This window comes from Passer domesticus, chromosome 2, assembly GCF_036417665.1.
Source record: "Passer domesticus isolate bPasDom1 chromosome 2, bPasDom1.hap1, whole genome shotgun sequence".
In the NCBI taxonomy this organism is placed as follows: Eukaryota; Metazoa; Chordata; class Aves; order Passeriformes; family Passeridae; genus Passer; species Passer domesticus.
In genome coordinates, this window is record NC_087475.1 from 36,774,807 (window position 1) to 36,789,965 (window position 15,159).

General features: G+C 40.3%; 1 protein-coding gene across 1 annotated transcript; it reads left to right on the forward strand.

Moving 5' to 3' along the window:
• Positions 1–725: 725 nt before the first annotated feature.
• ARGLU1 (arginine and glutamate rich 1) lies at positions 726–9,980 on the forward strand. Its single transcript, XM_064408305.1, has 4 exons — positions 726–1,335; positions 5,211–5,436; positions 7,775–7,858; positions 9,119–9,980. Exons 1-4 carry the CDS (start codon positions 980–982, stop codon positions 9,281–9,283), a joined length of 831 nt encoding a protein of 276 aa, XP_064264375.1. The 5' UTR covers positions 726–979; the 3' UTR covers positions 9,284–9,980.
• The last annotated feature ends 5,179 nt before the right edge of the window (positions 9,981–15,159 follow it).

The following is a 15,159-nucleotide window of genomic DNA, read 5'->3' on the forward strand; positions in this document are numbered from 1 at the left end:
TGTGCCACACTGAAACCGCCAGGAAAGAGACCCCTGGCAGCCTGGGCATCCCATCGGCCAGACCAACACAGCTGGACTGACACCCCCTCAGCTGGGTCCACGCTGGAACCAGGACTGATGACCTCTTTTTTCATCTTTCCTTCTTTAATTCATCTTTCCCTCTTTAATTCCTCTCTTCCATTTCACCCTGCCCCTTTATCCAAAACCCACTGCCATGTGCTTATACAGTAGCTCAGGGAAAAACCTACTAATTTCTTTGCCAAGTGTGTAATTCACTGATGAAACTTTATAGTTGTTTGCGACCCCTCTGAGTTTTGTGGTGGTTCCAATGATCATTTAACAATCTCAGGCGATTCTTTCTCTTAAAGGGTGGATCTTCACAGCGGTGCAACAGAGGATTCAAAAACTCATTTTCACAATTTAGTGGGGGCTCTAAGTGTTTTTAGCAACTTCCTTCACCTGTAGTGATAATTCCCTCTGTTCCTCCTATTAAAACATAACTAAAATAAGATAATCAGTGTTTGAGAGAACTTTCAATCAAAACGAACATAGCAACTCTCTCTGAGGCGCCCCTCGGCCGGCGCGCTCTCCCCGCCGCTGCCGAAGGGCCCGCTCCGAGCGGCGCTCGCCATTGGCTGCCGAATATTGCCGAGTGCTCTCGTGCTCCTCCGGCGCGGCGCCGGAGGCGGCGGGGAGGGGAGCGAGCGGCTCGAGCACGGCGCGGTGCATTGTGGGGCGGGAGAGGAGAGTCACTGCTCAGCCAGGGCCGCCATCTTGGCTGCGTCCGGACTCGCTCCCGCTCCCGGGGCCTGTTCCTTTTTCTCGCAGCGCAAAGCGGTGGAAAGGGAGAAGACGAAGGGCCCGCCAGGGCGGTGCTGATGCGCGCAGAGCCTCCTCGCACCTCTCCCGAGCGCCGCTAGCAAAGGGGGCGGGGGTGGTCAAGCGGTCGCCGGCGCGGCCTCTTCTCTCCTCTGCCGGGATGGGTCGGTCCCGCAGCCGGAGCTCGTCCCGCTCCAAGCACACCAAGAGCTCCAAGCACAACAAGAAGAACCGGAGCCGATCGCGGTCCCGTTCCCGAGAAAAGGAGCGGGCAAGGAAGCGCTCCAAGTCCCGGGAGAGCAAGCGGAACCGGCGCCGGGAGTCCCGCTCCCGCTCGCGCTCCAATACGGCCCCCTCCTCCCGGCGCGACCGGGACCGGGACCGCGACCGCGCCTCCTCCCCCCCGGACCGTATCGACATCTTCGGGCGCACGGTGAGCAAGCGCAGCAGCCTGGATGAGAAACAGAAGCGGGAGGAGGAGGAGAAAAAAGCGGAGTTCGAGCGGCAGCGGAAAATGTGAGCCCCGGGCCTGCGCTGGGGACGAGGGGGTGGTGAGGGATGGGGGAGGAAGGAAGTGCTCGGTGCCTTCTCTGTGGGCTAGGGCCGCCTGCGGCTGGCTACGGGCCTTTGGGCCCTCGCTGAGGCCGGACCAGTCTCTTTTCCCGCCATCCGCCCCTTTCTCGAAGGCCGGCTCCCTCAGGTGCGTTAGGAGCCGCCCACTCGGGTGCGAGCCCCCCGCACGCCTCCTCCCTCTCGGCCGGCTCTGCCCGCTTCCCGTCCGCCGTCGCTGGTTTCTCCCTCCTGCGCTGCTCCTAAACTTCCCTGTGCGGCGGAGGCCTCGGCGCCCCTGAGGCTTTGTGCTGCACTGCCACACGCCCGCCCCTCCCCTTCGTGGCGTGGAGCTTGTTACGCGTCGAGCGGAGGCATCTGGAGGTGCTCGAGTGAGGGTTTCAAGAAACTATGCAGCTGTTCTATTAACAGTGTGGGATTACTTTCTTGCCAAATGGGACGGTGAGATCCGGTGACTATAGTTTCATTTGAAACCTTGCCCTTGTTTCGGTTTATGTTTATGGGGAGTATGGTTATTTATGAAGTCTGCAGATCTAAATAGTATTTTAATAAATGATGGGGATGCATTAATGTGTTTAGCAGCATATAAAGTTATAAAACAGACCTTTATGCAGCAGAGAGAAGAATGATTTGTAACCAGGTGATTCTTTTTCTTTGAACACTACCCTTGCTCATTGGACCACCTTATCCAGAAAAAGCACTTGTCTGTACATATGAAGCCAAGTGGTGCTGTTAATTCTCAGGTGGAGCTTTATTTAAGCATAACGTTCTCAGGAAATAGTAGTTGTCATTGTCAGGCTTGGTGAGCCCAAGCTGTCACTTTCATTTTCTTTTGAAGATAATCACCTTTGCTAACTTCAGAGTTTTGACAGTCAAAAAGTTCCACAGTAACACAAGCATGTGAAAACTGGCATATTTTGACATACTGATCCTAGTTTTGTGGTTTAGAACTTCATTCAGTACCTAAATTAAGAAAAATATTCTGTGCATCTCTACAATGACGAACTGGAATGTTCTTAAAAATTTGAGAATAGAATAAATAGTTTATTCTAGTGTTTAGGAGCTGGTTTAGTTCATGTGTAGGTAAATTTTCTATGTAAGTTAACTTTGAAATTTTAAAAAGCTCATGAAGTCTGTATAGAAGGAATATGATATTTCAGCAATACTTACTACAGAACAGTAGTTTGACAGACATTTGAGGAAGAACCAGTATTGAAAAAGATTTGGTATGGCATTTTGGTACTCCCACAATACACTTTAAATTATAAAAAGAAAAGGCAATGAAACTTTGAGTAGAAAAGTACGGTGTTTGAGTAAGTCATCTGTAAATTGTGTTATGTATGTTAGTATAGATTCATGTTAGATAAGAAAAGAAGTACTTCCTTTCTGACTGAATCCATTAGTGGACAGTTTATAGATGGGATCTGACTTTCTTCTTTTCATGTCTTGTTCAAATCTCAATACACAGCCTAACTTCAGCCCTTTCCTATAGTACTCGCAGGTATGACTTTTTCCCCTCAGAAATTTGGTAAAATGTAAGTTGTTTCTTTTCTGCAGATTTCATACAATTAGTCTTTAAGAAGTAAATAGATCATACAAAAAATAGTTTTTTACATTAGTGACTTATCTGTTGCTCTGGAATAATAACTCTGTAGGCCAGGATGATAAAATGATAAAATACTGTAATTCATGTGATTTAAAAAAAAATAGTTGGTATGCTGCAGAATAAATCAGTGAGATTTGTATCTGTATTTATAATTTTCTTTTTTAATAAGGTCTAAGCCATTGTAATATCTTTGCCTATAAGTCTAAAAATACATTTGATGAATTTAATTTAATTTGAATGGAGTTTGTTGGAGTGAGAAAAATGGAACGTGTGCAGGCACAGTGCTTAATTTGAGTGCATCATCAATTGTTGAGGATATTTGAAAGTCTGTTTCAGACATGAATGCAATGGTATTTTTGTAACTATGCACTCTTTATTCAATTAGCTAACTTTTTTCCTAGATTTCCTGATGTTAAATGTAAAGCTATGATAGTTTAATAAAACATGAGAATATTAACTTAATGACAATTTATTTCTCTGGAACTCTAGCCTCTTATGTATACTAAGCAGCATTGGTTCAGGATGGTAAGAGTACTCACTGCTGAATAAGAGGGAAGGGAAACCTTTTAAAATAAAATCATGTTTATTTGAGTGGGGTTGGTGCATTTTTCTGGGAGTGGTCTAGGTTTTTTGTTTGCCTTACATTGCTTTGGGCTTTTTTTTTTTTTTCTGAAAGAAATCACTTCAAGATATTTTGTGTCCATTTTGGAAAAAGTAATGCTGGTCTAATGTGCCCTCAGCTAAATTTGCTATCTCTTGAGGATTGTAAGACTAAAATTGGTATTCTCTGGCCAAATGATTGCGTTGAGGATTCCAAAGCTTTCTACTGAAGAAGATCCACTTACTGAACTAAGTGTAGTAGATCCACGTAGCTCAGTAGTTTTGAAAAGATGGCACATGACATGGGGAAATGGGGAGCCTTTCATGTTTGTATTTCCCTTGGTTATCTAGATAAGTAATCCATACTTCACATCTCCTATTGCATATTTGCAAGTTGTGCCTTGGGTCATCTAAAAGTTGGTAAATGATGTAACTTTTTTTTTTTTATTAGTTGTTTTTCAAATAAGATAGATTAGGAAATATTTTCCAAATGAGATAGGAAAATGCAATCATTCTGAAAATGACAGGCTATTAAGATGCTACAACAGTAGTTGTTCTTCTAAATCTTGGATTTGTGTTGCTGACAGGCCAGAACAGAAGAAAAGTTTCATTAGATTGTTCTGTATTTCATGGAATATTTGAAACAGTTTAAAACCAAAGCCCATAATAACTCCAGGTGAATTATACTACATGAAATATAGAGTATTCACTGTTGTTCATCCTTGGATATCTAATTGCCATGTTGCACTTGTGATTACTGCCTGGAGTTTTTTCTGTGTGTGGTAATTAACCAGCAAATTTACCTGATTTTTGTATCCTTTTTAATGAAAAATTAAAATAGTGATTTGGATGAGTGATAATACTGCTGCTCAACTAAAATCAAGACAAGATATTTAAAAGTATTTCCAAATTTCAGAACATGGTAAGCTGCAGTTTGCAAGGATTTATTTAGTGCTTGGTATTGATATAATTTATTTTTGATCATTATGGTAGAAACAGAGTCCTGCAATTAAAAAAAAAAAAAATTAAGAACTGAAGTTATTGAAATTTGTTAAGGTAGATGATTGGATACCACCTGGAATTCTAGGTAAAATCACAAATTTGAAATCATAAACTTTATTGCTTCTGTTTTAAGATACTGGAGATAGTTTGGTGCCTCTACAGTGGTGGCTTTAAGGCAAGGTTTTACAGGATATTATTGCTATATGTAACTTAAAGTTGAGACCATATAAACTCCTGAAGATAAATGATGGTCAAAGTTGGGTGAGATTTGTATTTTTTGAAGGAGGGGGGCATGGTATTGTAATTGTTGGTTTGGGTTGGGTTTTTTCTCCCCCCCCAGTTGTGATCAAGAAGTAGTATGATAAGTTGTCCTCAATTTAGTCTGTTGTTATATAGAAAGATACTAAATATGGAATGGTCTGAGTGGATTCCCTGTTACAGGAACACTGCCTGAATATTCACTTTCTTGAAATGTAGGGCAAAATATTCTTTAAATACATAATCTCCGTGTAAAAGCTATTTAGTAGCATAGCTGATGCTGCGTGTTGAAGGAGTGTGTTTCAGTGCCAACGTTATTGATTAAAAATGTAACCCTCATGTTTGCATTTTGCAGTCGTCAACAAGAAATTGAAGAGAAACTCATAGAGGAAGAAACTGCTCGAAGGGTGGAAGAACTTGTAGCTAAACGCGTAGAAGAAGAGTTGGAGAAAAGAAAGGATGAGATTGAGCGAGAGGTTCTCCGCAGGGTGGAGGAGGCTAAGCGCATCATGGAAAAACAGTTGCTCGAAGAACTCGAGCGACAGCGACAAGCTGAACTTGCAGCACAAAAAGCCAGAGAGGTAACGCTCGGTCGTTTGGAAAGTAGAGACAGTCCATGGCAAAACTTTCAGTGTCGGTTTGTGCCTCCTGTTCGGTTCAGAAAGAGATGGAATACAGCAAATCTAATTCCCTTCTCATATAAACTTGCATTGCTGCGAAACTTAATTTCTAGCCTATTCAGAGGAGCTCACTGATATTTAAACAGTTACTCTCCTAAAACCTGAACAAGGATACTTGATTCTTAATGGAACTGACCTACATATATTTCAGAATTGTTTGAAACTTTTGCCATGGCTGCAGGATTTATCAGCAGTCCTTTCATTTTGGGGAAGGGTATTAAAAAATATGTAATTATGTATCCTTCATTTGTTTCATTTTGTTTACCTAGACTGTAAGAGGCTTTTGCCTTCAGCCAGGCAAAAAGCAGGGTCCAGCAGTGAGCTGCAGTACCTGTCTTTAACAAATAGGTTTCTTATTCTTCATTTAAAATGAACATTTTCCTTGAGCATACATTGGACTAATTCTGGGACTTCAAGCATAAGCCCATCCACGTCTTCACGAAGGATCTCTGTCCAAATCATTATATCCATTTTTAATAACTACTAACAACTCCTTTTTTTCTCCTTAGAAGTTATAAAAGAGCAGGTTGCCCTTGTCTGAAGTCAAGCTGAACGTGTGACTTGGGTTTTTGGGGCCTTTTTTGTTGTTTTGTTTTGTTTTTTAATCAGCAGCTGGAGCAGAAGCTGAAAATGTCTTTCTGTGAGACAGTAATTTGCTACTAAAGGCTTTGATGCCTGCCTGCACCAATCATTCCAGGATCCAGAAATTTCAAGACAAACTTCAAACCGTAGAGAAAATTTGTGCTAAATAGTCATAAGTGTTAAATGCTTTTTTCACTCTCTACATCCTACACAGTTTATTTTAAATTAATATTTTGATTGGCTTGCGAAAGGAGAGACAGTAGCAATGCAGCTTTCCCCTTCATACTAGATGTGACTTGTCAGTCACATAGTATCAAATTAAATGGAAACAAATGGAATGCTGAGTTACGATAAATACTGAAAAGAATAAATAAATTATACTTTTCTTGCAAATTTAGACTTTAATATTAGAGTTTCGGTTGAATTTACGTGTTTGTAGTCAGCAAATTCTTCATATGTAGAGGTTTTCGTTTGATCAGATGGATGACTTGTTTTTTAAAAAAAGTATTTTTGGTATCATTGTCATGTGAAGTCCCACCAGTTCCTTGTAATGCAGAATGAACCTCCATGCCTGGAGTGAAGTGTGCTAGCTAGTAGCTGGTTACTAGTCATAGTAAGAAGTTTTCATGTGCTTGCTTTGTTCGTATTAACTTTTTTTTCTTACACAGACACAAACCTCTGGCTAACTTTAAATCCTCCAAATATAAAAATAATTTGGATATATACTATGTGAACTGAAACACTTCAAAATTTTTCACGCAGTCTTCATATTTGAGTTGCATAACAGAGTTCCATAAAATTCACCAAGAAAACAACAATTACAAGGCTTTATTTCCTGATCTTGCCTTCCCTGGACTCCTGAATTCCAAGTTCATACTGCAGACAGTTTCAGCTGTCTTAAAATTGTCAAAATACTGAATGTTAAGTCCATTCTCCCCATGAAAGAAGCCCATAGCTCCATGAAGTATGGATTACCATTTGTATTTTTCACTAACAGTAAATGTATTTTTCTTATTAACTGTTTGCCTTAGGAATGATTTACATATTTTTGTTCCTTCTTACCATAAACATCTGCATTCCTCAGCTCAGCCTTCCTTGTATGTTGTTTCTTTATAAATGGTTGAGCTGCTGATGCAGGTATTGCCAAGCTAACAGTACAAATCATTTTAAAGAGGAAGCTGGCGCGTATGGCAGCCGAGGAGCACACTCTGCAGGACACTGGACAAGACAGTAAATATTCAACTTTTAATGCTGATTAAAGGAGTATAGGTAAAGAATACGTAGGTATACTTAATTGGTGAGACAAACTATTCACTTTATTTATATTTTCTATATTACTTTTTAATTTGGTAAATACTATCCAGTTTTTGTAGTTGTCCTTGTTGATTTGTGTGATATTAAAATTCTAGTAATAAATTGTCAGGATTCTATGATTAGGGAGGGTTTAGTTGGTTGCTGTTTGGACTGGGCGGGATGATTTAAATTGAGTGCTAGAAACCAGTTTTAGTGGCTGCACAGTTTACCGTTGTGAGGCAAAATAGGTGGCTGTAAAGCTGCCACTTTAAGTCAGTTCACAAAAGAATTCTGAGAAAGATTAGTGAACATGCAGAAATGAATATTTTACTTTACTAACATCTTGCCCTGTCCTCCCCTTTAGGAAGAAGAGCGTGCAAAGCGTGAGGAACTAGAGCGAATACTAGAAGAGAATAATCGAAAAATTGCAGAAGCACAAGCTAAACTGGTATGTGAAGGTGTAGTTAACTGTTCTGTAGGGAAATACAGGTGTCTTGGCCAGATTTGAAACACAATTAAAATAAACAAATCAACCTTTTCTAGAGTTTGAGTGTTGCTAGTTCCATCAGTAAGATCGTTCTGCTTTCCCTGAGCATAAAAAACCAGATCCTTAGCAGTAACACTAGGCTGGTAAAATAGTTCAGATGCAGTTAATTTAGAGGGGAGATAGCTACATTCAGAATTTAAAAAGTATGTTTTAACTGTATCTCATGGGGAGGGTTGAAGTAAGTTTGCCAACATGTTCAGCTTTGTGTGACTAATTCTATTTTTTTGAGTAGGACAAGTACAAACTAGATTTGATTCTAGTATAATGTTGGTGTAGAAGTGCTGAAAAGGACTTTCAGCATAAGCTTAAGATGTGTAAGCTAGGAAAGTCTAACTTACATTGGTCTTCTTAAGCCCTTTTAAATCAGGTGCTTGCCACATGAAAACATTCAATATGATTTAGCTGATTCTAATCAATTGATGATAAGACAAACTAAGCTGCTTCTAAATCCTGATTGAACTCTGTCAGTTTCAATTGGCCAAGTAATTACACCTCTTTCATATAAAAATGAGGCTTCTTAAATCTTTTTGCTTGAACTACATCTGCTTTCGATTTTTTTCTATTTTACCCTTTTCTCAAACTCTTAAGGTAGAAACAGTACAAATGTAAAATTTAAAGTATTGACTGATGTAATAAACTAAATAAGCACCTTTAGAAGACCACTGGGAGAGCTGTGAGAACCATAGGTCAATGTAAGGATTGACTAGTTGCAAATCAAGTGAAAATGATTTTGGATTAGGAGGGGTTTTTAGATGGGTTTTGGAGCAGGGAGACTTGGCCTGAAGATATGTGACTTCATTATGTGTGTTTGTTACTTCACCTTACATGTGACTAGTGTTGGGACAATTTCTGTATGTATCTAATGTCTTCCTTAATTAAAATATAATCTGTTGTTTGCAAAGCAATGCTGAAAAACTTGGCAAGTAAGCACTCCAGATTTTGATACACTACCTGTAGAAAGTTCTCAGTGTTTCTTTTAAACTCAATTCAAATAACCATTTTATAAATGGTTTCACTGAAACCAACTATGGCACCCAGCTCGGGTGGAACTGCTTACATACTTATGCAGGATTCGACCTGTTTGGAAGTTAATATGGACTTGTAAATTGCTTTTATGACTACAGAATATGCTGGCCTAAACTTTACCATTTTCCTATATAGGCTGAAGAACAATTGAAAATTGTTGAAGAACAAAGAAAGATTCATGAGGAGAGGATGAAACTAGAACAAGAGAGACAGCGTCAGCAAAAGGAAGAGCAAAAAATTATCCTGGGCAAAGGAAAGTCTAGGCCAAAACTGTCCTTCTCCCTAAAAAGCCAGGATTAAATTTCAACTCTGAACTCCTAAAAGAAAAAAGAAACAAACAAAAAACAACAAAAAAAGGAAAAACAAACTTTGTATGGTAGCTTCATGTTGAAGTGGTTTTTTTGTTTTTTTTTTCTTTCTCTCAAATTTTTTTTGTCTTTTTTTGAAAGTTGGAAAGTTAGCTTGTTCTAATAGGGGCTGTGCTCTGCAATTCTTATTTTTTTTAAACTTCCATTAAGTTAAACCCTTATCAGATCATCGTTCCCTTTTAGAGGATAATCTGTTTTCATCAATTTTGTTTGTGTATTGGTGTTCTGAAGCAACTCATGTCACTTTATGAACTGTGGATGATCTGATAAGGTTTTACTGACCTACTCATCAGAGTTTGACTCTGATAATTGACAGAACTTTTTACTGGGTATTGCTGACTTTTAATGTTTTTATTTTAAAGTCAGTAAATACATGAGTAAATTGCCATAGTATTACTGGACCTCTGTGGTTTATTGTTAAATCAGTGTCCTATGATACTGTCCCGTTGTTGCGCTTGATGTTCCTGATACAGGTAAGGAAATAGTTTGTCATTTCTGCTATGAATACATAGAGAGAGTTCAGTATTGTCTCTGTTAGATTTGTTTTTATTACATTGACAGCATTCAACCAGCGTTCCCCATTGTGTAAATAAATCAATTTGCTGAATAAAGTGAAAGTCTTAAATTCATATGTTTAAGTAAATTTTTTTAGTACACTTCTATAAACTGCTATAAAGAGTGGCAATTCACATTATCAAATTCAAGACTATAGTGATATTTTTTTAAATTTTGCTTTAAACTGTTGTGGCTTCTACTTAAGATGCAAAATCACAAATAGTAAAAAAATCCCTGCAGTTGTGAATGTTATTGATGGCTGCTGCTGTTTTTATGAATGTTGGTTTTTATTCTGACAGACTTATTTCAGCTGTAGTATCATGTTTAAACGGCTGTTTGGCTTACTGCACCCAGACCGATACTTCCGATATCTAAAACCCCTCAGTTCACCTCATAATATAATATATTGTATAAGTTAAGGTCATTACCATAAAATGAATCTGATGGATCCTAAAGGATTTAAAAATGAAAGTTTTTTCTTCCAAAGGACTGGACTGGCTAGTATATTTGAACTAAAAAACAGAAAGTGAGGTTCTGTTTAAATATATTGTTTTAGCCAGAAAGCAACTGTTATACAGATCTTGAATATTATCCATTTATATATACAGGTTTTATTTTGAAAAATGAAACTACAGATAGAAAACTATATATATAAAGTCCCCATTTTTGTATGTAATTCCTCTACTAAAATCTAGATTACTATAGCTTGTCCAGTTCTAAAACTTTCTTTTTCCTGTCAGCGTGCAACATCTGTAGTAACCATAAAATGACAGTTGCCAGTAGTTGCCTGAGCATTTGAATGTCACTGGACAAAGTTGGAAGTAGTTCCTGATATGCCCAAAGGGTCTGTTTCTGTAGATTTAGCAAATTAAATTTGGGAGCAAGTTGAATGTGCCACTGAAAGCAGTATTCAACCAGTTTTGTCTGAAACTGGGGCTTGGGGCCAGATTGATGTGTATCGCTTTGTCCAGTATGTGAAGAAAATGTGAAGATGGTAAAATACCTACACTATTATTGTACTTAAATTTGTCTATATATTGTGTGACAGAAGAAGGTTGAAAGTTGCTTAATGCATAAAAACAAAAGCTGAAGCCAAATAAATCATGTACATGACCTGTTGGCAGGAGCAGGCTGTATTTAAAGATCAACTGATACCTGTATTTCTAAAGCAGAAAACATCCCCTGTTCCCTTATGAGAAACAAGCTATTAAAAGTCAATACTCAAAACAGACCTATGCAGTTTTGTTTCCTCTTCTGAAAGAAAGAAGCTAAGTAATCCTACATGCAGCTGTGGTATCGAGCGTTTTGTTCTGCATCACATAATGTGCTGCTAAATAGCAACATTTGTTCTTTGCATTTAACATTGTGTAGGCTTAGATGTTACCAGGTTATTTTCAGTCCCACCTTTAGGATTATCTTTTGGACAAAATGCCCATTCCTAATGAGATTGTCCCTCCTGCCATTATACATTTCACTACCTGTTTCTCTTTCCCCTGCCCTCCAATAATAAAAAAGGGGAAAAAAAAAAGAAAAAGCAGTTAGGTCTTTGGTTTGATTTCTTCTGTTGGGATACAAGTTCAGTTGGTGGAATCTGCTGTCTCTTTGCTGTCCTAAGGCATTCTCTGTGTCTTAGATTTTTGTAGACCTGCTGTGGGTGAATGTTATGTTTGCATTGCTGTAGGGTTTTCTTTTTAAAATGATTGTAAGACTTCAGAGATACTGTTGATTTCTAGAAAAAATATAAATGCATATAGTTTGGAAAGGGGGCAAGTTGACATTTGATGGTAAGAACTTGGGATATTCTTGTATTCCCATAGGACTTCACACCCTTTTAACGCAAAGTATGCAGGAGCATAGACTGACGTGTAGTCAGTTTATGGTTTAAACCACGAGCTCCCTGCACGTGTCTGCATAGAGAAAATGCTGTTGGTGATTGTGTTCAGTGTTTAATTTTTATTTTATTGCAGTTTGAAGTATGAACTTCAAATTTTGGTTAGACAAGTTTTAGGTTGTTCTGAAATTTTGTATGTCGTTGACCACCCCAGGAAGGCAGGTAGGCATTTTTGTTGCTACCTATCTTGAGCAGTATTCATTTCCCTTATATGGTAACAGAAGAGATCTTAGTTTTCCCAAACTTGTTCATAAATGTCCTGGATAATTATTTTAATATGAAACAGAGTCTGTCTGGCAAAGGTAGGAGCGTGGAAGGCCTTAGAACAGCATGTTAAACATGTGCTCTTACTTTGCTGATTTGATAAACTGCCCTTTGAACTTTGCATGTTCATTTATCATCATTTTTCTAAGCTCAAGTGGAAAGTTGACTTCTGAGAAATGTATTGGCAGGACAGCATCCTCGCAGCTTAGCAAAGCAGAGACAATTACATTAGTGAGATGTCTAAACTGCCAAGCAACTGCATTTGTATGTATAATCTCACCAAAGTATCAACAGTTCATCCATTCCTATCTTGTGTTGAAAACTAAGGATTTACCTTTCATGTCTCCTTTTCTCCCGGGCTATGTGCCACCTTATACACCTCACCCTATCTATTGTCCTTCCTGACCTGAAGCTGATATCCCCCTCTTTGTGATGTTATTAACATGCTCTCAGGCTTGAGTTTCTGCCATTTTGCATGTACACCAAATATGGAGATGTTGGTTATTACTCACTTTTAACTGCATGCAGTATTTCATTAAATATTTTCAGAGCATTTGGGGTCTTAGCTCTGTCATTGCAAGGTCTCAGCTTGGTGCAAGAGCAGGTGAAATTCAAGTCAATAAACACCTTCCAGGTTGTGTTACAGAGGGGGTTTATTTCAGAAGAGAGCTGCGGAGAGCTGCCTGTGTGCCTAAGGCTCATTCCAAGGCAGGAGGATATGGTTGAAGTGCCCAGGTTGGTATGGTTTCGGACTGACGGGCCAGACTAGTAGGAGCTGAACCATGACTTTCATGCACCTCTGTTCCATTCTCATGCTGGGATTGCCACGTGTGCATTTCAGGGTTATCCCACTCTTTCCATCCCACCATTTTGTTAGCCTGCTGAAGGGTGCTGAGCTTCTGTTGACATTTCCGTACTAAACAACCTCATGTTTACAATCATCTTCCATGCACTGACACTTAGAATCGAGGGTTATGCTAGCTCAGCATCAGCTCTGCTCGGAAGGACACAGATAATAAAAGGCCTGTTGTGTTGCAGAAGCTTGATCCCAGGCCCATTTTTCCTACCCCTCATATCAGACTGTACAATAATGAAAATATTTTTGTTTTCTAGGAGTGGTACAGAGAATCAGCATAAGTCAAGTCAAACAGAGTTAAAATGAATGGTTTAGATATATGAACATCTCTGATTTTTATTACAAGGCTGCTTGAATTCTATAGCTGTATTTGGGAGAAGCCAAGCTCATTTTCTAAGAAGCTATGTTGACCAAAACTACAGTTCTAAACAGACCTGGTGAAGACAAATTAATATCTAGACGTGTACTTACTCTACCCTAAGTGCAGAAAATGCACTGTTGCAGTGTGAATGATGTATTAAGAGCTGTTGCAGGTAGCTGGCACACTTGGCCTTTTGTACAAACGATAAAACAATTCATTTAGGTGAATAAGCATCGGTCATGATCATTTTTCTTTATTGAATTTAGCAGTAATTATATCCATTGTGTTATATCTTTTTGACTTTCAAAACTGGTACATTTTCATATAATAATGAATTATGGTGAGCTTTTCGACTTCAAAAATATCATGTTTAGGCTGATGTTTAAGAGAGAATCGGGGATTGTGGGCCCAGTCCTGTTCCCATTCAGATTAGCTGTCCTTCATTATAGATTTTGTAGTACCAGAGCCCGTATCTAAGTAATTATTGCGACATCACTGTTGGAAAGAAGGTGAAGGAGGTTATTCAGTGATTAACAGATTTTTTTTTTAAAGCCAGTGTGAGGTACAGGAATAAAGGTTTAAGCGGCACAAACAGCAAAGTCCCAGTTTTTCAGTGAAGGCAAGGGATAGGCAGGTCTCACCTGCTCCTGGCAGCGCTCATCCATCCATCCGTCCATTTGTGCGTCCATCCCCGTCCGCCGAGCCGGGCCGCCCGGGCGCCGTGGGACAGCGGCGGCGTCCCCCAGGCCGCGGCAGGATTTCCCCCAGAAGCCTGTTCCCTGTGCGTCCGTCTGTCAGGAAACCGCTCTCCTTGCGAAACCCGAAATGTCTGCCGGGACCTCCTCCTGAAATAGCCCCCAGAGAAGCGGTGGCCGATTTCTAACTTCCGAGCACTCGTCGGCTTTTCTGCTTTGAAACCCCCGTCCCCAGCCTTTACTCCCACGTTTCTCCCGTGTCCGAGGCGCTTCTCGGAGGCGAGACGGAAAGGTTGGCGGCCGATGCGGCGGGCGCAGGGGTCGGGACCGGGGAAGGATTGCGGCCGCAGCGCGGCTGCCCAGGGGCTCCGCGGCCGCCGCAGCCCCTCCGAGCGCCGCCTGCCCCCGCCCGGCCCCGGCCCTCGCCTCCCGGCCCGGCCCTGCTCGGAACCGCAAGTAACTCCGCGGCTCTGCAAGGGCCCTGCGGCCCGACCCAACCGCAGGGACCGGTTCCTCGGCCAAAAAGGGTGACCTGAGCAGAGTAGCCACCGAGCCCGCGTTCTTTGGATATCTTAATCTTTGTTGATTAGGTTTTCTCGGAAGCAAGCACGCAGTTTTGTCTTGTTTTTTTGCTGAAAAAAATTATTTTTATTAACGTGGATTTTTATACTCTTACAGTGTGCATCGGTAGGATACTGGACAGTAGAGCAAAACAGCTGTATTTGCGTAAAAATGATTAGGCACTGGACAATAGGAGCCGTGTGATATATTTAGCTACGAGAGGATATTTTCAGACAATACCAGGGCTCTTCATTTCCTCTGGTTTACTTAAAGCAAGGATACGAAGAGTTAGAGGTCACAGTTTACTCACCACTTCTACAAAACACCGCTCGTAACCTTTTGCTTTTAAACAAACAGAAGCAGCAGCATCACAAAATTGAGGTAGACCTATTTTACACGTCTCTGTTGCTGGAAACATTTATCAGGCTCCGTGTTTACATTGCCTCTGACCGGCTACACACCACACATTTGTTTAAAAGTTTAATAATTAAGTACTTTCCTCCCCTCACTGGTGAAGTTCTCCTTTGATGCCCCTCGGTGTGCATAGATACCTAAGCTCCCACTTGAGTGCTAAGTTTCCGTCCCGGGAATCAGATCCTTTTCCACCAAATTGCGTCGCCGGATC

Coding starts and splice junctions, on each gene's coding strand:
- ARGLU1 (XM_064408305.1), top strand. CDS start 980: ATGGGTCGGTCCCGCAGCCGGAGCTCGTCCCGCTCCAAGCACACCAAG. Junction 1,336..5,210: donor TTCGAGCGGCAGCGGAAAAT/GTGAGCCCCGGG, acceptor TGCATTTTGCAG/TCGTCAACAAGAAATTGAAG. Junction 7,859..9,118: donor CAGAAGCACAAGCTAAACTG/GTATGTGAAGGT, acceptor TTTCCTATATAG/GCTGAAGAACAATTGAAAAT.